Source organism: Cydia pomonella, chromosome 16, assembly GCF_033807575.1.
Source record: "Cydia pomonella isolate Wapato2018A chromosome 16, ilCydPomo1, whole genome shotgun sequence".
Taxonomy (NCBI): domain Eukaryota; kingdom Metazoa; phylum Arthropoda; class Insecta; order Lepidoptera; family Tortricidae; genus Cydia; species Cydia pomonella.
The window spans coordinates 3,613,515-3,635,947 of record NC_084718.1 but is presented as its reverse complement, the minus strand read 5'-3'; the positions used below and the strand labels follow the sequence as shown (position 1 = coordinate 3,635,947).

At 39.4% G+C, this 22,433-nt stretch overlaps 1 protein-coding gene across 3 annotated transcripts in view; it reads left to right on the top strand.

Annotated features, from left to right (window-relative positions):
- The window catches only part of LOC133526552 (uncharacterized), a 110,885-nt gene that overhangs the window by 39,473 nt on the left and 48,979 nt on the right, over window positions 1-22,433 (top strand). For all 3 annotated transcript variants that reach the window (XM_061863226.1, XM_061863225.1, XM_061863227.1), the window contains exon 2: window positions 18,602-18,781. In XM_061863226.1, the coding sequence (XP_061719210.1) occupies window positions 18,602-18,781 (180 nt within the window). The remainder of the gene's footprint in view (window positions 1-18,601; window positions 18,782-22,433) is intronic.

Below are 22,433 nucleotides of genomic sequence, written 5' to 3'. Positions count from 1 at the left end.
TTCAAAGGTGTATGTCAAGTCCCCAATCCGCATTGGGCTAGCGTTGGGACTATAGCCCGAGCCCTCTCGCGCATGAGAGGAGGCCTGTGCCCAGCAATGGGACGTATATAGGCTGAATTATTATTATTATTATTATTTATTTGTATTAGCCGATAACTGGCAGGAAGTGGCACAGGATCGGGACAGGTGGCGTTCTCTCGTTTTGGAGGCCAAGACCCTCTTTGGGTCACTGCGCCACAATAGTTAGTTAGTTAGTTATTTATTTGTATTGACATGTTATTAAAGGTTAGATTTGACAAATCTGCGCGTCATCGTGGATGGCACGAACTGAATTATGGATTAGACAGGTATAGGCATTAGATTGGGCCAGAGAGAGTGATTCAAATCCATTGGCCCCAAAACTCGCCAAAAAAGTAATAACCGAGCGTACGCTTACTTCTGTATTTTTTGTTATTGTCGTTTGCGTCTGATCGTGAAGATGATCCATTTATAGAAATAGAAATAGAAATAGAAATTATTTATTGTCAGACCACAGGTAAAAATATAAAAGATGTTATTGGTAATATGTCCTTGTCCGTAGTCTACCACATTTATGGTGTACAATATTGAATGTCATGCACAACATGCAGTCAAGTTATTTACATTATTTACATACAACATATAACGCAGTATTTTATACAATAAGGTCCCCAACTTTATGCCATTACGCTACATCTGTATATGTCAAGTTAATCATTATTATTATTACATTAATATTTTATAATTTGCCATTGTTATTTATAAAGTCAAGTGGAGAATAAAACATTTTGCTTAATAGCCATTCATTAAGTGCCTTTTTAAATCTAGTTCTGTCAAGGTTCTTAAATACATCCGGAATATTGTTATAAATCTTGATTGCCATGGAGAAAATGCTATTTTTGTAAAATGTCGATTTAGTTTGATGCGTATTTACGAGTCTGTACTCGTTTCTCAAGTTACGGTGGAATCTATCGTTCCTTTGATATAAATTAAGGTTATTTTTTACAAACATCGAAACTTCCTTGTGGAATCGAATTTTATTTGTGGTTACAATTTTAGTTACGGTTTTTCCTGTTTAGAAACCATCAAATCGTTAAACCTATTATATTTTATGACCAGCTATAGGTATATAATCTGTAATCACATATAGTCCTATTTAAAATAAAATAAAAATATTATATTCCATAAGAGACTTATAAAAAGTCATTGCTCAAAGGTTTCAAAATTAGCTAATATTCATAATGTTAAATTATTCCTTTATTGATTATTAAAAAAATACCATTACAATAATTCAAATTATACAAATAAACTACAATTATATGATGTAACTAAAAAAACGGTTTTCGCAATTTTTCCTTTATCTGTGCTATATACGAGTAAGACGTTGCTTCGTACCAAATTTCAAGATTCTGAGTTCACGGAAAGTACCCTGTAGGTTTTGATTCCCTTGCGAGTGTCGAAAATTTTTCACAGCTTCAAGGGGCAGTAGACCTGAGTATTTGATACAAATTCCAGCATGATACCTCCACGCGTTCCTGATAAAAAGGGTCTTGGCAGACAGACAGACGGACGCACGGACAACAAAGTGATCCTATAAGTGTTCCGTTTTTTTCCTTTCGAGGTACGGAACCCTAAAAACGATAATTAAAATATCCTTAGAGATGTAAAGCATCTCCAAGACTTCAATTCTTATATAAATAATTAAAAAACATGAAATTAACAAACAGACAAGAACCGAATGAGGTGTCTCACGTTAATGCCACTCAAAAGTAAAGTTACATATTTTAACATAACATGTTCATTGTCATGGCCCTTCATAATGTGTATTTTCAAGGTAATAAACAGGTTGGTTTTCGCCTCCCCCTAAGTGCGAGGCCGTAGGTGAGGGCCCCATTCGCCCACGCCTAGCTACGCCACTGAATCAACGTAACGTAATGTTCATGGTAATGGCCCTTTATAATGTGCATTTTCAAGGTAATAAACAGATTGGTTTTGCGGCCCCCCCCCTAAGTGCGAAGCCGTAGGTGAGGGCCCCATTGTATTGTATTGTATTGTAGTTCGGGCGATTTTCCGCAACTCGACGACTGGCGCCTATTTTGCGTGAAAAGGGGGGGGGGGGGGGGGGGGGGGGAGGGTTGGCTACTCTTGCCAGCCCAACTCCTCGAGGAATCCTATCAAACCTTTGATGTTGAGTAGGATCTCAGGGAGGTCTCTCGGGGATCCGAGATGTTTTGCCCTGTATGGGGCCACTCCGCTGCATTCCAGCACCACGTGAGAGGCTGTTTCTTCTGTCTCCATGCATCCTCGGCATAGGGGACTGTCTGTGACACCTGTTATGAAAAGATGTTTGTTAAATAGTCCATGACCTGTTATGACACTGGTTACCATACTCAGTCGGATCTTCCCTAGTTGAAGGAGCGCTTTTGTGAGCTTTCCGTTGAGGACCCCATAATTTGCCCACGCCTAGCTACGCCACTGATAATCAACGTCCCACGCGGACTATGTGGCTACCTAGTTCGACACTGACATAAACGCTATCGAGAAGGTAGCTTACTTTCTATCCATCTCGCTCGTACTCGTATATAAGTGCAAGCGAGATGTATAGAAAGTAATTTACGTTTTCGATAGCGTATATGTCAGTTTTGACACTGTCAATGACTCATGGTACAGGTACTAGTCGAGGGCAAAAGCTAGTTTTAACCCCCGACGCAAAAACAGGGGTGTTAGATGTTTGACCCCAATGCCTGTCTGTGGCATCGTAGCTTTTCAACGGATGGACCGATTTCCATGCGATTTTCTTAAGTGAAAACGAGTTTCCTTGCGGTGGATTTTAGCTATTTTTGATTGAAAACGATCCAGCAGTTTGAAGAGTATCAGTTCTTTTCCAAAATAATGTAAGGCATAAAAAAAAACAATTTCATGCCAATATGAAATTGTTTTTTTTTTAATTTTTTTTTTATATGTTAATACGGGTCACTCACGTATTTTAAGTCGAAAACACTCGACATGTTACACTCCGCATCGAGGAGTGTCGTCAGGAGCTTGTGTTGACGGACCGGCGCAGACTGCGGGCCGCAGCCCTGCGCGACCGATGACTCGGCGCGGGCGCCGGTGGTGGCGGCAGAGGGGGCGAGAAACTACCCTCGTTTACGGCATATTGTTAAATAATGGGTTGCACACAATACTCACTACTATATTTAATATGTATATATAGCTCCTCTACACGATAGCCCAGCGTAGGCCAGTCCAAGGGACGCCTTTATGCGTTAGAGGGAGCAAGTGACCCTTAGACTGGCCTACGATGGGCAAACGTGTAGAGGAGCCCTAAAAACTACCCAACCGAGTAAATAAGCGCTCCAAATTAACAGAATTAAACTAGTTTGACAGCACACTGTATGCTTGATTCTAAAACCAGTAAACAGATTAGCAATTTGCAAGTTCGCAGGGCTACCAGCGTAAACATTAAAATTCCATTTCAATTCGTGTCAATATCGGGTAAACTTGCTTAAAATTGCCTATTAAATAAAATTAAAAACTAATACTAAATAAAATTAAAATATGTCTAAAACATTTGGCCACTTTGGCATGGTGCCGAGGAATTTGAATGTGCCACATTTATTCGTGTGATGAGCATGGATATTTGTTCCTGAGTCATGGATGTTTTCTATGTATTTAAGTATTTATAAATATTTATATATTATATATATCGTTGTCTAAGTACCCTCAACACAAGCCTTATTGAGCTTACTGTGGGACATAGCCAATTTGTGTAATAATGTCCTATAATTTTTATTTATTATTATTTATTTATATGACTACCTTCTGTGTCTATCATCAGAAGGTCTACCGCGAACCACGTTCGACGTGTTGCCTCTCTGTCGCACTTGTATATTCATACGTAAGTGTGACAGGGAGCCAACACGTCGAACGTGGTTCGCGGTAAGCCCTCTGATCAGCTGGATGGTAGGTACCATAATACGAGTATTGCATTGTCATCCAACTTATATATATACAGTCAGGTGCAGAGAGATGTAAACCCACCCCCCCTGTATACAATAAGTCTATGCAAGTATGTACATATGTAAAGTTTCAGTGATAGTGAATTATGGGAAGTGGGTCCAATTTAACTTGCAAGATTTAACTCGACTCGTATTTTAAGCGTAGGCGTCTAATCAGTGCTATGGAAAATGACGTCGCTGCGCAGTTGCGCTAACGTTGCGTCGAGCAGCAGCCATAGAGTTGACTAGACGCCGACGCTCGGGAGACGCTAGTGTTGGCACTAATCAAATAAAAAATCAAAAAGAGAAAGTCAGAAGGATCGGCCGCACGTTTGATAACCCTAGCGCGTACAGTCCGCCCCGTTTGTCAGACTCAGAGTTAACGAACGTGCCGGCGAATGCCGAGTTAATTGACTTTAGATTGAAAAACTCCTATTTGATCGTTCGTTTACTTTATAAAGTGGTTTACTAATAACTTATTTTTTCCAGCGACACTTATCCCAATTATCATTTGCAGTTCGAATTAAAATATTACTTTGCTAATCTGCGAAAAAATCATTGCTAACCCGTTTTGCTTACTTGCGTATTTTTACATGCAATTTATGTTCTAACCCTCCCACCGGAAAAATAAATACAAAATAAATTGCATGTAAAAATTCGCAAGTAAGTATACCAGGTTAGCACATTGACTAGCACGTTATTTTTTCGCGGATTAGCAAAGTAATATTTTTTGTTTGAATTAGTATGGATTTCCGCAAAGTAACGCCTCTATTCATTATCTTCAGTTCCGGGCAATAGAGGCGACAAATTGAGTATTGGAATTAGTCTGTCAAGTATTAGAACCTACCATATATTGCAAAAGTTTTAGAAAATTTTTACGTTTTAAACGATTTTTGCCATAATTTCATTTTAGAGAATTAAAATGCCATAACATAGTTTTTTATGCGACTTCATACAAAGCAGATTTAAGTAGGAAATTAATTAAGATAGCTTTAAGGTTACGTTCTGGACACATTCCGCTTAACAAGTTTGCTTACATGATGAAAAAAGAACCATTGCCAAACTGTGAGGCCTGCAATAAAATAGAAGACGTTCAGCATGTTTTGACGGAATGTGTACGGAATGAAGGCGAAAGATTAGCTCTGTTTCGGTTACTCAGTCTGAATAGGTTAGATATGGGTGGATTCCAGTGTATTTTGGCAGAGCCTTCGTCAGTTGAGGCCAAACAAATTTATTTATTTGTGTTAGACTATTTAAGACTATAACATAAATATTAACTGTAATATTGATTAAGGTACGATGGGGCTGACATAATCATTAAGGATTGTAAGTCCCTAAATAATACAAGAAAAAATAAATAAATAAATATGCCACTAAACGCATAGCAAGTAGTATATGTAGCCTTTTATGCAACTAAGATACAGCTAGGCTCCGTATCGGGCTCGTATGCCCTGAGCCAAGCGATTCTGGCACAGATTACCTTCTTTATTATATAATCGAATACGTCACTCTCCCAAAAATGTAACCAAGTTCTATTTGTCGAAATTAGGGTGAGGTTATTGTTGTTGGTCCTAGGGCAACCTCGGAGGTGCATAGGGCCTCCACAAGATCCTTCCACGCCTTTATATTTTGAGCAACCGTCTCGGCCTCGTTCCAGCTAAGTCCTACGGCTCGCAGCTCGTTTTCTACGCTTCGCTTCCAGGTGTGTACGAGGCGTTTGCGGGCTCGCTTTCCGCCTTGAGGCCGCCACTCAAACGGGATACTGGCGCTGTTCGTAGCTCCTCTTCGAAGGGTATTTCCACAGCGCTACTTCTTGGGCGATCGGAGGTTGTCGGTACTTTCGATCACTTTCTTAAGCTCTACGTCTATGATTTTTTTCATATTTTCTGGACCTATGGTTCAAAAGTTAGAGGGGGAAGACACATTTTTTTTCTTTCGGAGCGATTATCTGTGAATATATTTTCTTTATCAAAAAATGTTTGATGAAGACCTCTATTACTTTTGAAAGACCTTTCCAACAATACCCCACACTGTAGGGTTGAAGCAAAAATAAATCACCCCCACTTTACGCGTAGGTAAGGTAGCCTAAAAAAATTGCAGCTTTCTAGCACTAACAACCACGGAGCAAAGCCTAGGGCAGACAGACAGACGGACACGGCGAAACGACAACGCGACTACGGAACCCTAAAAAGGACACTGCTGTCAGCCACGTTCATAACATTGGGGAATATTTCCCTTGCCTAATGTTACCCCTTCTGTCCTGTCCTGGCTCCAGTGAATCCACTTGACGGTAGTTGTAGTGGCATATCTACTGAAATGTTACGTAATCTGGTATCTCGTGTACGTCGTGGGACTCGTGGGCCAAGTGCCCCAGGCTCGGTATGTTCCGAGCTTACTGTATATGGATTTATCAACTCACTTTGTTCTTACTCAGCCTTTACAGATGAAATATCTTTTTTTTTGCAAACAATGACGGAGTGGAAACAAATTTGAGGCAATTAGGCATTGTTGTGTGATTTATCTTTTATTTATAATCAATATTTATTAAAAAACTTTTTTTCGGAACTCTTATATCTACGCAATATTATTTGATATTAAATTTACCACTAGCTTTTCGATGAAGGAAAACATTGAATTTATACTGTCGTGAGACATAAATACTAACATTAATCTAATTCTACGGATACCACTCACGTGTTTTTAGTCCCTCGCGTGACATTTTTCGTTAAGCCTAGGTCTCCTTTCTTAAGCATTAACAGTGCGAGCAGCGTTCACGAAACAACATGTGAGTAGAATCCGTAGAATTAGATTAAGGAAAACATCGTAAAGAAAACCTTCAAAGAAGTTCAAAGGTGTATGTGAAGTCCCCAGCCTGCATTGGTCCAGCGTGGGGACTATACCCTAAACGGGGGTTTCCGGGGGCCCGCTCTGGTGCGCGTCCCACGCGAAGAAGAGGCTTGTGCCCAGCTGTGGAACTATTTTTTTAGAGGTGCACGTGTGCGTTTGGAAAATTGTTGGAGCCGTGCGTGCACACGTCACGCAAGCGGTGAGACGGCACGACATGAAATGTGTATTAGTGCATTACTATAGAGGCCGGGAAACGAAGGGTTGTATGTTTTACTTTAATGTTTTAATGTGTGTATTAAAATCAAATAATATTCCAATTCATTTTAAATTTGATATAATTGTACCTGACATGTACCTAACTTGACTTTATTAATAAAGTATTTGTATTCGTATTTGTATTTGTTGCAGGCCAAGTTGATTTAGGCGGCCGACCGTATCGAAATCTTTGCGTTACGACACACGGTTTAGGAGATACAGCCCTAAAAAGATTTTTTGCAGAAATCTGCAATCAAATTTTCGATCCCCTCTTGAAACCCTCAAATAAAAAAACACCAAAAAGAAAAAAAAAGTCCAAAACGAAAAACAAAATTTTGCTTATCGGTTTTTATGGTTGAATGCCAAGACGTGTCACAATTTGACGTTTAAAAACAAAAGAAGGTTGCTTTACAGGCCTAGGTGTGTAAGGCAGCATGAAATTCCTTTACATATCATCTTCACTCATCGCACCTGATACGAGTATGTAGTATTTCCGGACCAGATTTGAAGTATGTCATGTCATTTTCATTAAAAGTTTGAGAAAAAATATTTTCCATAATGTCCAGGGAGAAAAATGGGAACTACTTTTTTATGGAAAAGCGGTCGTCCAGTGCAGGCGATTATGGTGCAAGTAAAAGATCTTGATGTATACTTAATATGGATTTAATATCCGAAACTGATACAAAATTGGTATTCGCGAGTAATAGGTATGTAAGACGCGTGCGGCGTTGTGGCGGCCGCTGGAGCTAATGGAGTGTGGTGGGGTCCGTACCCCGCGCGCCCGCGCCCCGCGCGGTCACTTGTTGTCGTAGACATGCTGGGGGGCCGTTGGAGGAAGCTGAAGGGTCGTTAGTACTGGCTGGCGCTGAAGCTTCTTCCAACATCTCATCATTGTCATCAGGGAGGGGGCACACCTTGTTCAGTGCCCGTCGTTCGATCCCTCTAATGGTTCTAAAATCGCCAACCCTGGCGATTCCGTCCTTGCCGTAGTATAGTCGATGGACTCGTGCTAGTTTCCATCTCATGGGAGGTAGGTTATCCTCTTTGAACACTACCATAGCGCCTTCCTTAAGATCTCTGTAGGGATGCCTCCATTTTGTTCGTTTTTGTAGCTCTGAGAGGTACTCGTTTTTCCACCTCTTAGCAAAACTGTCACGCAGCGACTCGAGCAGCTGATAGCGCGTCTTTATGCCCTTTCCGGATGCAGCAGGAGGGGACGCCAGCGAAGTCAAAGGACGCCCGATGAGGAAGTGCCCTGGAGAGAGTGGAGAAAGGTCGCTGGGGTTACATGTAAGAGGGGTAAGGGGTCGGGAGTTAAGGACCGCTTCAACTTCCGTGCAAAGGGTACTTAACTCCTGAAACGTTAAGCAAGAGTTACCTATTGTTCTTTTTAAATGATATTTTAAGCATTTCACGTTGGCCTCCCACAGTCCGCCGAAAGTGGGGGAATAAGGGGGATTAAAAATGAACTGAATGCGCTCTTCGGCTGTGTAGTTATATATGGACCTCATGCCTGCCTGTAATGCTCGTCCCAGTTCATTGTTTGCACCAACAAAATTAGTACCGTTATCGCAATAAATTTGACTGGGTCTTCCTCTACGCGAAATGAATCTGCGAAGGCAGGAAATGAATGCTTTAGCACTAAGGTCACTTACGGTTTCTAAATGGACTGCCTTAGTCCAAAAACAAATAAATATACAAATATAGCATTTGCTAATTCGATTTCCGCGTCCTATTTTGCTTGAAATTGGAAATGGACCACAGAAATCTGTTCCCGTTATAGCAAAAGGATAGCTAGGAGTGATTCGACTAGTTGGTAGTTGGCCCATTAGCGGCTTCATGGCTTCGGCTCTAAGACGAGTGCATATTACGCAGCGGTGATATATGCTTCGTGCCAACGTTCTACCTCCCAGGGGCCAAAACTGGTCCTTGAAGCTTGCCAGGAGTAGCTGAGGGCCAGCATGCAGTAAGCGTAGATGCTCGGCACGCATCAACAATTTCGTTAAGTAATGTTTAGCATGTAGTAAAACTGGATGTTTTTTATCATAGCTATATTCACTATTATTGAGCCGACCACCTACTCTCAGCAAGCCGACGTCATCAAGGAACGGACACAGCTGTAACATATGGGACGAGGTAAGTTTTTTATTGTTTTTTATTAATTTAAGTTCGTTTTTAAATGATTCTGACTGGGCTATTTTTATAAGGTAAGTTAAGGCTGAACTAAGTTCGTTTTCTTTAAGGGGTCCAACTGATCGATTATGTTTTTCTATGATTTTACAATTACTTATAAATCTTTGTACATAGGCAATTATTCTTTTTAAGCGTAATAAACTTGAATACTTTTTTATGTCAATCAAGTTATTCGTTTCATTGTATTGATTTATATTTGATTTTGATTGTAACACTCTTATTTCAGGTAAAACCGTCTCAGTGGTGGGGTTTTGCGGCCATTGAGATTCATCATGTTTCAGGAAAACTGGACCTTCCCACCACAAAGATGACTCAACAAGGAGACTTGGAGCTACTCCTCTCGAGGCCAGGTCAGCGGGATTTTTATCAGTAGGCACATGACGCCACGAGTCTCTAGAGGTAAGCTCACGAATCTCATTCACTCTGTTACACACGAATGTTTTAAGTATTTTAGGGCTTGTTTTTATCCAGCCAAGTGCTACAGTTGAGTCGGACCAGAAAACCTTTTCCTGTATGGAGCAACGGAGAGCTCCGCTGACCTTGGAAACGAGTCGCGCGCCCAGTAAGGCTGCTGCCAATTCAAGTTTCGGCATAGTCTGAACTTTAAGGGGACAGACTCGTGTTTTGGCGCAAAGCAATCTGACAGTTATGACGTTTGAACTATCCGTGGTGCGTACGTATACGCACGCCGCGTAAGCGTCTTTAGACGCGTCTACAAAACAATGGATCGCACAAGCGACAGGAGACGAGCATCGTACATGTCTAGGTACAGAAACTGAGAGTAAAGCATGCAAGTCGTTATGTAATTTTAGCCACGTTTTCTTAATGTCCGCGGGTACCTCCTCATCCCAAGTCAACTTGATAGACCACAGTCTTTGAAGTAAGATTTTAAGTGTTATAGTGCAAGCACTTAGGAGCCCAAGAGGATCAAATATCTTACAAGTGTTAGATAAGATGGTTCTCTTTGTAACTATTTCATCTTTAGGAATTGGTTCTATCGCAAAGGTAAGATTGTCAATATTTGGTGTCCACTGTACACCTAGCACACTGGACTGTTTACTTAGGTTTAGATTATCAGATACTGCTGAATCCTTAAATATTTCAGGACAGTTGCTACGGAATTTATGCACTGGAAAGCATGCCGAATTAAGTGTGCCTACTACTCCGTTGAGTATGTGAAACAAAGTTTCTTTACTGTCTGCACCTGTTAAGATATCATCCATATAGCAATCACTTTTAATGACTTCAGATACTAAAGGATCCGGGCATTCTAAGGCGAGCTGTAAAAGGCACCGCGTGCTTAAGAACGGTGCTGAGGCCGTGCCGTAGGAGACAGTATTTAATTGAAGCACTTGCAAAGGCTTTGTGTCATTTTCGCGCCATAATATTAACTGTAAATTTCGTTGCGAATCATGAATTAGGATTTGGCGATAACATTTTTCTATATCTGCCGTAAAAACATATCTATGTTGTCGGAACCTGATCAAAATATTGAAAAGATCGTCTTGCACCACAGGGCCTACATATTGTATGTCGTTTAGGCTCTTTAAAGAGGCGCTTTTCATGCTACCATCAAAGACTACCCTCAATTTGGTACTTTCACTATTTTCTCTTAAAACGCAGAAATGTGCTAGGTAATAACCGAATTTCGGCTTATCGATTCGTGTGAGATGACCTAAAGACTCATATTCATGTATAAAATCACTATATTGTTTTTTCAAATTAGGATTGTTATTTAACTTTTTCTCTAAGGTATAAAATCGTTTGGCAGCTCCTCGGTAAGAGTCGCCTAGTAACATTTCAGGTGTCCCTTTCAGTGGCATCTGAACTGTAAACCTGCCGTCTGGTAAACGGTAAGTATGAGCTTTAAAGTGCTCTTCACAAAACTCCTCGTCAGCTGACAAGGGAGCTTTGGCTTCAGGAAGTTCTTCAAGGTTCCAGAATCTGGTTAATTTTTCACTGATTTCCTTTGTAAAAAAGCAATTCACATTCTGTGGGGCTTTAAGCTTAGGGCAATGAGTTGGACTTAAACGACCTGCTACGATCCAGCCGAACTCTGTATTTACAAGAATGGGCATATTTGTGCCCAGAGATATTTTCTCAGAACCTAATATTTCGTAAAATATTTCAGCACCTAGCAACATATCAACATCAGAAACTTGATGAAATTCAGGATCAGCGAGCTGAATATTTTTAGGTAAGTTTAGTTGAGTAAGGTCTACAGGCAAGTTAGGCAGCTGATCTGTAATTTCAGATATGACTAAGCAGTTTAACGTCACTTGGAACTGATTGGACAGGGAACTGACATTTACGTCGCATTGATCGGATACTGAGAGTTTAATATTTTTTATGCCCGATATGTCTAAAGAATCGGGTTCAGGATTCCCTAATCCAAGTTTGTTTTTTAGGTCTTCAGTAATAAAGCAAGATTGGCTGCCTGCATCAAGGACAGCGCGAGCTACATAATCTACATTTGTATTGGGATTGGATACCTTAACTAAAGCGGTACCAAGCATAACCTGCCTACCTGAACGGACTGATAAAGCCCTATGCGGTTGGTTGACTACTTCAAGGTCATTTGATGATCCAACCGTGGGTGTCGTCACAGGCAAGGGTTGAGTTACGTTATTTTCTTTATGTAGTAATGTATTATGCTTCTTATGACATAATCTACATTCTCCTAATTTACAATTGCGTGCTTCATGTCCGCGTCGTAAACAGTTGGTGCAAAGTTTTAACTTTAAGGCTTCGCTCCACTTGTTTTCGATCGGTAAAGATTTGAATGATTCGCAGTCTATGATTCTGTGACCCTGACTACACATTGGACACGAGAAACCTGCTGGTTTAGAAGCACTGGACGTGAGGAAACTTTTTGAAAATTTACTATGTGTAAATGAGCCTTTATGTTCATTGGGCGTGAATGAGCCCTTATGTTCACTTTTCGGTTGACTATCTTTATGAATATGAGAGAAGATTTTATCATGTCTATTAGCTAATGTAGTTTCTAAAATGTCCGCTCGATTGCGGAGAAACTCGATAAATTCGTCCAAGAGTGGCAAATCGGAGAGATTATTTCTATGCTCCTCCCACTTACCACTGGTGGTCGAGTCCAGTTTACTGGACACCATAAATATAATCAGCGTATCCCATTGGTCAACTGGCTGGCCAAGTGTAGTCAGTGCCCTCAAGTTTTTTATCACAAGGTCAATTAAGTATCTTAAAGATTTATGAGATTCTCTGGTTAAGGGTTCTATTTTAAAGAGAGCCTTCAGGTGGTTATTAATAAGAATTTTCTTATTATTATACCTCTGACATAACAAATCCCATGCAACCCTGTAATTTTGTGACGAAAATTCAATGGACTTGATTACAAGTGCCGCGCTCCCTTCTAAGGACGATCGTAAATAATGGAATTTGTTTATGTCAGGGATAGTTTCATTATTATTTATTAATGACTCGAACGTATCGCGGAATTCCAGCCATAAAAAATAATTACCATCAAATATCGGTAATTTGATAACTGGTAACTTTATGTTTACATTATCCTGACGCGAGCAACTACTGTGCGAACTTTGCTTATCCTCATTATTTATAGGTCGTAATTTTAATAATGTTTGAGCACAGGCAATACCACTGTAAAACCGGCTTTCAGTTTTCTCTCTTTCTTGAATTTGTTCATCCACGTTAGGATGAAATAGTTCTATTTGACTTTGACAATTTTCAAAATCACAGAATAATGCTTCAATTTTTACGCTTCGCAAATTCAATTCATTAAATTGCGCTTCGGAAATTTGGTCAGTTTTTATCCTTTTTAACTCTTCAATAAATTGTTCAAAATGTGTCAATCTACCTCTAATTGAACCGCGTTGTTTAATTAAATCTTTAAGCTTTAATTCATTTTCAATATCTACACCGCCTTGAGGGGTTCCGGTTGGAGACATTATGTAAATTTATATTAATATATTTCTGTCGCGAGACACTGAAGTTGAAATGGATAAATAATGACCCAACAAAAACGGTAATAAATGAGATCTAGTGAAGGGCAATCAATAAACAAGATAAGAAAACTGTGCATCAAACCAGGCAGGAGTTCCAGGTGCGCGGAGACGCCGCGCGAAAGTAGGTCAAGTCTCGCTCGAACAGCTGACGCGAAGTAGGTCGGCACTGCAGACAGTTGCTAGGCACAGCCGACGCGAGCGCAGTCAGTCCGAAGGATTTATCCTGGAAATGTCGGCCCGAATCGAAATGAGCTATAATGCAAATATATAAGGTATCTAATTGTTTGGACCTTTGAGGAATAAACACTATGTTTAATAATGTGAGAAAATAATTATAAACTTGTAACAAATTAATTTTACTAATTTAGAGTTACTTAAAAGAATTGCCTTTATAAAATAGCTTAGCGAAATAATGTTTAAGGAATGCTTTGTATAAAGAAAGCGTGAACAAAGGCGTGTTCGGTGCACAAGCACTTATTATTTTACGTAAACAACTTAAGTTAAATTATAATTTTAAGCAGTGCAAACTCAAGATGCAATGCAATTAGCACTTTATGATTAAGGTTGATTAAGGTTGATTAGCTCTAGCAGGCCAACGGATAAATTGCTTTTAGGCTTAAAATGTTTTACTTTTCTGAGTAATTTTTAATGTTGTATTATGTAAAGGCGCGTAGCAACATAGGCGAAGAATGCACACAAGATAAGAAAGATGATTACCGGAATTTTAAGAAATTGATAAATGACGATTTTATTTTCTTTTAGAATAAAGTACACTAAGCACAAAAATCAAAACTAGGTAAGGTAAAGAGGTAAAGGATAAGAATTGGGCACTCCCCTGGAAGTAGATCGCCGTGGAGACACGCGTGGCATGCAGTCCAAAGGTTACGCGCTGCAGTTTCTTTGTTCGCGCTTCTCGAACGTTCTGCCTTCCTTGTTGCTAAGTCGCGTACGCGCAGGTGTGTTGAGGTAACTCGTCCTGTCACGGTCGCCATAAACTTGCAGGCGATTATGGTGCAAGTAAAAGATCTTGATGTATACTTAATATGGATTTAATATCCGAAACTGATACAAAATTGGTATTCGCGAGTAATAGGTATGTAAGACGCGTGCGGCGTTGTGGCGGCCGCTGGAGCTAATGGAGTGTGGTGGGGTCCGTACCCCGCGCGCCCGCGCCCCGCGCGGTCACTTGTTGTCGTAGACATCCAGTATCCTGTAAATTTAAGTTTACTGACGGTATTTTCCTCTATCAATACGTGTATGCTACCACTTTGATACGTTAAAAGCGAATAAGGCCACCATTTTACCCATTTCCACAGAAACACCAAGCTTATCTTATGCTAATTCTAGACAATCTAGGCAACTTGATTTTCATTTATCAAATTTGCTAAAATAAACCGTATTGTGTGTATGTTTAAGGTTCATTTTATTTAAAGTTGGTTTGTTGTTGGAGTTTTCCGTGCAATATGCATCAGTGCATGTTTTAGCAATCCCAAAGATAAGGAAATAATATAGACTAGCATTGTATATGTAATATACAAAACCGCAACATTATGAATAAAAGAACAAAAGTACAGGCATCTCGGCCCCGAATACATTTTTATACCATTTGGGATTAAGATTGCCAGGTGGGGTCCTAATGCTCTACAACTTTTTAAAGAGTTATCTAAAAGGCTGGTCGACTTCACAGGTGACCGAAGAGCTGGCTTTCTCGCACAACGTATTAGCATCGCAATACAGTGGAGAAATGCTGCCAGCATCCTCGGCACCATGCCAAAGGGGCCAAACTTTTTAGAAGTATTTTAACTTTATTTAGTATTAGTATTATTTAAAAGATAAGTTAGTTTATTTTTATTATTGTACCATTCATGAATAAAGTGACAATAAATACCAATGATAATGAGGTTTATTTGAGTAATTGTAAGTCACTTTCGAGAGTCGGATAATTCGGAATATTTAATTTGATTTCGTAGAAATATCCTCCTGAAGCCCAGCCAAGCTCTTTAGGCATAACGCTAAGTGCTTACACATTGAGGAGATTAACAGTGTCTTGATTTTACTCAAGGTATAAGCTGTATTGGGCATCTTGCTTACTGGTGCTATAGTAGAAAGGGCTTTTAGTTTAGTAGATATTTACCATTTTTGAAATTATCCCGCTTTTGAAGTCTCCCCAATATACTTATAATGTTGGAGTGTGATCCAGATGGGAACAAGGAGTTAGATGATTTGGAAAGCAAACCACAAACTAAATATAAATAAATAATCTTTAAGACAGTTTAAATACAATGGTATGGAAATTTTGAGAAATGCCACTTTCCCGAATGAAGGTTGGGGGAGGCGATGGCTGTGAAATGCGTCTTACTCGTGAACGGGTGCTGTTTGTGGAGACCGGTCTGTTTAAGCTTACACTGGCTACATGTTATGTTAAAAGTAAGTATGTAGCTTTACTTTTAAGTGGCATTGATGTAAGACACTTCATTCGGTTCTTGTCTGTTTGTAACATGTCTTTTAATTATTTATATAAGAATTTAAGTCTTGGAGACACTTTACATCTCTACGGATATTTTAATATTTTTTTAAATTATCTCTGACACTTAGAGACTTATCTCTAAAGAATTTTAGTATTTGTTGTTTGTATTTTTATCATATTTTTTTGTGTAATTCGACATTTAGAGACTGTATACATCTTTAATAAAGTATCTAATATTTAATTGATTCCATATTTGTAATTGTATTGTGTTATTTGTACGATTGTAAAAATTTGACATGTAAATGTGCCCCTGTGACTTATTTCCTGAATAAATGTTTGTTTGTTTGTTTGTGTGGCGACAGGAAAGCAAGTGTAGGGAGCTGAAGGCTCTGGCATGTGTCGTGAGGATGCGGAGCTGTGATTGGCTAATTATAAATATCACGCGATATTTACTTTATTTAGGTGTTATGATTGGGTGCGGCGCGATACAATGCAAATATGTGGTCTGTGTGGTGGAAATAAGGTTGAAATTAGAATAAACGTAAAATTAATGGTAAACGTACTGAACCGGCGTGAACAGACTGTCTTTATAAATAACTCGTCTCTGTTAATATTGGTGAAGCATTTACATTTCGCGGTGCCGTTATCACCTAGGGGAAAGTTTTATTTGCGAAAACCGCTGGTAAATTGCGAACTTCCGATTGAATTCATAATATAACGCGAATATGTTTCGTTTATGAAGTGCAGAGAGAATTTTTGATGCCACTGAATATTTCAATATTGATGTTACAACTTTGTACTTTACTACCAAACAAGAGCTATCCACGAAAAATGGTATATTTTTAAGCAAAAAACACACACATGAAAATGATACATACACGACTATGGAAGCGTATTAGTTAGCTGTCATTCGCGCTTTAATTTCGCTCAGACTTGTCCAAGGCACAAGCATTAGTGCGAGCGAGATGACTGCACGGATGACAGCTAGCTGATATCGATTTGATGTCAGTGCACGTTCGAATTGGCCTGTGGCTACAACCACGAAAGTCGAAGTTAGTCAATTACGGGCATTTTTCTCTGTCACTCTAATTACCTCTTAGTGAGAGTAAAAGAGAAAGATGGCTGCAATTTGCGAATTTCGGTTTTCGCGGTAGGCCCCCTGAGCTGGGATTAACTGTTTTACGGAATACAGTAGGATATGAAACTGAAACAACATGCATTCGTTCAGAGAAAATGGTATGCGACTTATTTTACTTATAATGATGAAATATGGGACCTACTGACATATGTAAATTTATTAATTTCCGCTACCCAAAGGTTATCTGGAAGAGATCGCTTTTTACCGATAAGACCGTCTGTTTCTGTTTTCTTGTGTACTTATTGTTTTATTACAAGCTTTTATTTACTTTCACCTGTCCGTTGTCTGTTTGTAATCAAATCTTGCAAGTTAAATTTGATCCATTTCCCGGTTTCCGATTGAGCTGAAAATTTGCATTCATATGTAAGTCGGGTGACAATGCAATATTATGGTACCATCGAGCTGATCTGATGATGGAGATAAGAGGTGGACATAGGAACTCTGTGATAAAACAACGTAACCTAATTGTGTTTGGGGTTTTTACAATTTGTTCGATGAGTATTAGTTGCCTGTGGAAAGAAAAGTACAGTCAGCGATAAAAGCTTGTTCCAAAAATGAAATTTTTACCAAAAACTTATTTTATTGAGGTGTGCAATAAAGATAATGTGTATCGTATGATACTTTGACATTCCTGAGTCCCAACTGAAAAGTTTGACTGGCTTCATTCTGACCACCACCAATGAACAGTTGTCAGACGCCCGGATATTGTAATAAGGATTAGTATATCAAATTGACTTTACCGTTGACATATATCTAAGGACGGGCCTTTCGGGCAATAAGAATGGGGCCAGTACAGCGGTATCATACACACGAATTCGAGCCAATCGTGCAGTCTAACGCCACAATGTGATTGGTTGATGAGTTCGCTTTACGCGCGCGATTGGTCGCAACTAGTTGCGTTAGATGGCCCGACCTTAGATATTGTCAATGAACTAGACAAGTCTCGTTGCTTTTAAATTCGTTAAACATTTATCGGGGCTAGCTCTTAGTCTACAATACGGAATATTTGATAGCCTGTAATTTTGTACGCTGGTGCTTTGCAGACTTCGGATGTAATTGGAGAAATATGCTCTATAAATTGGAAATTTTAGGGTATCTGGGAAATTTGATACCCACACGAGTAGCTTTTGTGTTCGGATTTAGGTTGTGGAAGTTTATATCCAGGAATATATGAATATTTATTGAAAATATTGACTACTTAATAACTATTTACGAGTCATACACATATTGGGTTTGTAATAAATTCTTTTTGGTTTACTTGTCTTAACAACATTGGTTTAGATTTATAGATTTGTAAATATAGTTTGGCCCGGGTTTGTCTTATTTCAAACATAAACATGAGAAGATCGTACTGTCTTTGTTTTACGTTACAACTAGCAGCTAGCAGAAAGGGATGAGTATAGGTTTCGCTAGATTCTGGTACAAAGCTAGAGAGAGCAAGATAATTACTCCAAAATTCGTATAAGTCACAATTCGAAATTGGGCTGTAGTAGTAACAAACTAAAACTCATTTTTTTTTTCTACTTATATAAAGACCCTTTGATATCATCCCTGAAACAAAACGCTAAAAATATTGAAAATTAGTTTTATGGTTTTCCTGCTCAATTTTAATTACAAGGCCAATCCCGTATACAAAATATGTTTCCTAGTAGCATATGTTAATTTATAACAAAGTTTTCTTCTCCAGGTGGCCTCTTCACTCTCGGCAAGGTTCTCAACTTCTTCCCAGTGGGCGGCGAGCGCGAATGCCAACCGTCCGGCTACAAGACGGCCCGCGCCGGCATCTGCCTGAACCCGTACGACTGTCGTCAGAGGGACGGTCAGAGCGCGGGCGACTGCGCGCACGGACTGGGAGTTTGTTGTGTGTGTAAGTATATTTATTTATTTATGTTAAAGAGAACCAACAGCTTTAAACTTCCAATAGGACAAAAAGATTAAAACAGAAAGCCAATTACAGGAACTCACAAGTAATTAAATAATAAATAAATAAACATAATTGAAAATGAAAATAGAAGCCTTACAAATAGACCCTAGGTTCCGAAAATTTTTCATATGTCACACTACAAGACTCGCGCCGGCATCTGCCTGAACACGTACGACTGTCGTCAGAGGGACGGATAGAGCGCGGGACTGCGCGCACGGACTGGGAGTTTGTTGCGTGTGTAAGTATGTATCACACTACACTCGCGCCGGCATCTGCCTGAACGCGTACGACTGTCGTCAGAGGGACGGATAGAGCGCGGGCGACTGCGCGCACGGACTGGGAGTTTGTTGCGTGTGTAAGTATGGATCACACTACACTCGCGCCGGCATCTGCCTGAACGCGTACGACTGTCGTCAGCGGGACGGACAGAGCGCCGGCGACTGCGGGCACGGACTGGGAGTTTGTTGCGTGTGTAAAAATATATCACACTACAAGACTCGCGCCGGCATCTGCCTGAACCCGTACGACTGTCGTCAGCGGGACGGACAGAGCGCCGGGCGACTGTGCACACGGACTAGGAGTGTGCTGCGTGTGTAACGTACACGTACGCGTAACTAAGTAGGGTTGACGTAACTGGTGACCGAAGAGCTGGCGGCTTCCTCGCACAACGTATCAGTATTGCGATACAACGAGGAAATGCCGCCAGCATCCTTGGTACAATGCCTCAAGGGCCTATTTTAGATATAAGCTAGTTATAGTAATCATCTGTATATATCCATTATGTATATTGTTATTGTCAATAAATAGATTAAAAAGTATACTAAGTTCATATCAATATCACACTACAAAACGGCTCGCACTTGCCATCTGTCTCAACCCGTACAACTGTACCCCTAGTGTAAATAAATTCGATTTCCAAACGTGACGTACGCGTTTGCGTTTAGTCTCATTTTGTATTGGATTTCGAAAGAGCGCGCCAAGCGGGACGTTTTGGAAACTCAAAATCCTATACAAAATGAGTCTTAACGCAAACGCGTTCGTCACGTTATGATGTCGATCAAAGTTACACTAGGGGTACTGTTGTCAAAGAATCGCACATAGAATATACAACCTGTAAGAGACTATGATAAATTTCCCTTTGTTTAGAAGTAAATATTTCGCCGTTGTAAAATTAATTTAAACAAATGTTGACAAGTTTAAGAAAGTTAAAACATATATTACTCATACATACTTCATAATTTATGTTGTTTCCCCTACTGCCCTACATTGTTCGAGTATAAGTCTGAAAGTAAGAAATCTTTCTTAAGAGGGAAGTATACCACGTGATCATCCATAATCATAAAAAGAGCATGTCGGGCGGATGTACGTCTTTTTACTATGAAGGGGAATTTTTTTGCAATAACCCAAAAACAGCTAAACTGATCATGTACGCTATAGTTTTCATTTAATCTTTTTCTTAAGCTCTACTTCCAAGATTTTTTTCATATTTTTTGGCCCTATGGTTCAAAAGTTAGAGGGGGGAAACATTTTTTTTTCTTTCGGAGCCATTATCTCCGGATACATTCACTTTATCAAAAAATGTTTGTTGAAGACCCCTATTAACAAGCGCTATCTACCGGGATATTGAGTAAACGTTCGATAAGCGTTACAAGGAACTGTTGACGAAGACCATAATTATTACCCCATATGACGTCATTTTAGACTTGATTTGTGAAACCGGTTCATTTTGTTAAATATTATTTAACAAAATAATATTAATAACTTAAGAACTCAGTGCAATTGAAGCATGAGCAAAACGGTCATATATCACTATGAAACTCTTATACCAGAACCGCTAGTGTAAATTTATTCGATAGCGTGACGTGACGTACGCGTTTGCGTTAAGTCTCATTTTGTATGGGATTTAGAAAGAGCGCGCCAAGCGGGAGGTTTTGGAAACTCAAAAACCCATACAAAATGAGACTTAACGCAAACGCGTACGTCACGTCACGCTATCGAATAAATTTACACTAGGGGTACAGGACATATATACCTACGGATACTTGTGCAAAGACTGATGTAGAATTGCAGGCAAAATTTCACTTCTAACGATATATTGTTTTCAAACTTTTGCGTCCGTACCTAAGTGTAAATGATGCATTGTTTGCGGAAATCTACTTAGATGGATAGTGCGAGCCATCCTTTTGAATTATTTAAGAGCCTTTGTCTTGTTATTCGAGAAAATGAGGGTCTAGTTCATATGCATTCTGGAAAAATAATTTTGTGACCTCAAAAACGTAGGATGTAAATACACTTGTGTCTCGCATATTTATATTAAATCGCACAGTGACATTAACAACCGGCATCATGAGCGGGACAGCAATATAATTATGCGCGTGCAATAGAGATAGCAACAGGCGAGGCAATGTACGAAAATCTATCTGGGAAGCGTCTCTGCTGTAGTGTAACTGTTCCTAATTAAATCGAGATATTCCCGTGTCAGCAAAACCTTGTCAGGGTGAAATCAAATCTCAATCAGCAGAATACCTCACCAGATTTTACATGCCCCATTGTTTTCTCCTTGAGTTTTTATTCAATGGCAGAAGCGACGATCGGGCTTAATTGGAGTTTCTAGATACATGTTTCTAAGACTTAAAAAGACTAAGAAGATCACCATGCACCCATTTTTGATCCTTGTTCGTTGTAACGGAACTACCTAATCAATGTTTGTAATAAAAAACCAACTTATAATTTCTTCACAATTTTAATTTAATGTAATAAAATAATCTTCCAATGAATATTATTCAAATTGTATAAATTCAACAATATTTCAAATCTCTATATTCAAATTTCACTATGGCAATTTTATATTCAAAACTCTGACAGTTTATAGAGCTTTTAAAACTTACCGTTGTTATCCGATTTCCCAACGACTATTCACTTTGCCACTTTTTGTATTTTTGTAATTTTGGAAGTAAACCAGCGTTTTATACTACAGTCCACTCTTATTTATCACCTCGACAAAACCTGAGACCAGCGAAGATTTTACACCATACAAATTTTAAGAGCAAATTTTTTACCCGTTTGAACCAAATGTCAGGGCTAAGATGGTCGGCTCTTTATCATTTGTCACCATGCCTGTCACGTTCTAACAAGTATGTAAGTGCGCAAGGGACGCGTGACATGACAAGTGATAAAAATGCGACCATGATACCGCCGCAGGAGTAATTAAGTAGAACTTTAGTGTAACTGCTCCAAATTAAATCGAGATGTTCCCGAGTCAGCAAAGCCCTGTCGGTATAAGATCAAATCTCAATCAGCAGAATACCTCATTGTTTTCTCGTTCAGTTTGTATTCATCGGCGGAAGCGACAGCGATCGGAATTAAATGGAGTTTCCACTACGTGAGTCGCTTCAAAACACCTAGGAATGTATGCTGTCTTTTACTTTGTACTTCCTTGAGCATTTCAATGTTTTGAACTTTTTTAAGTTACCTGTTCGAACTTATTTTCACTCGCAGCCAAACCCCGTCAATTGCTGATCAAGTGATCATTAAAAATAAGGGTCGGCAGAAAAAAGTTAGCAAATGTTTCCTTAAGTCTGCAAAAAAAGTGGAA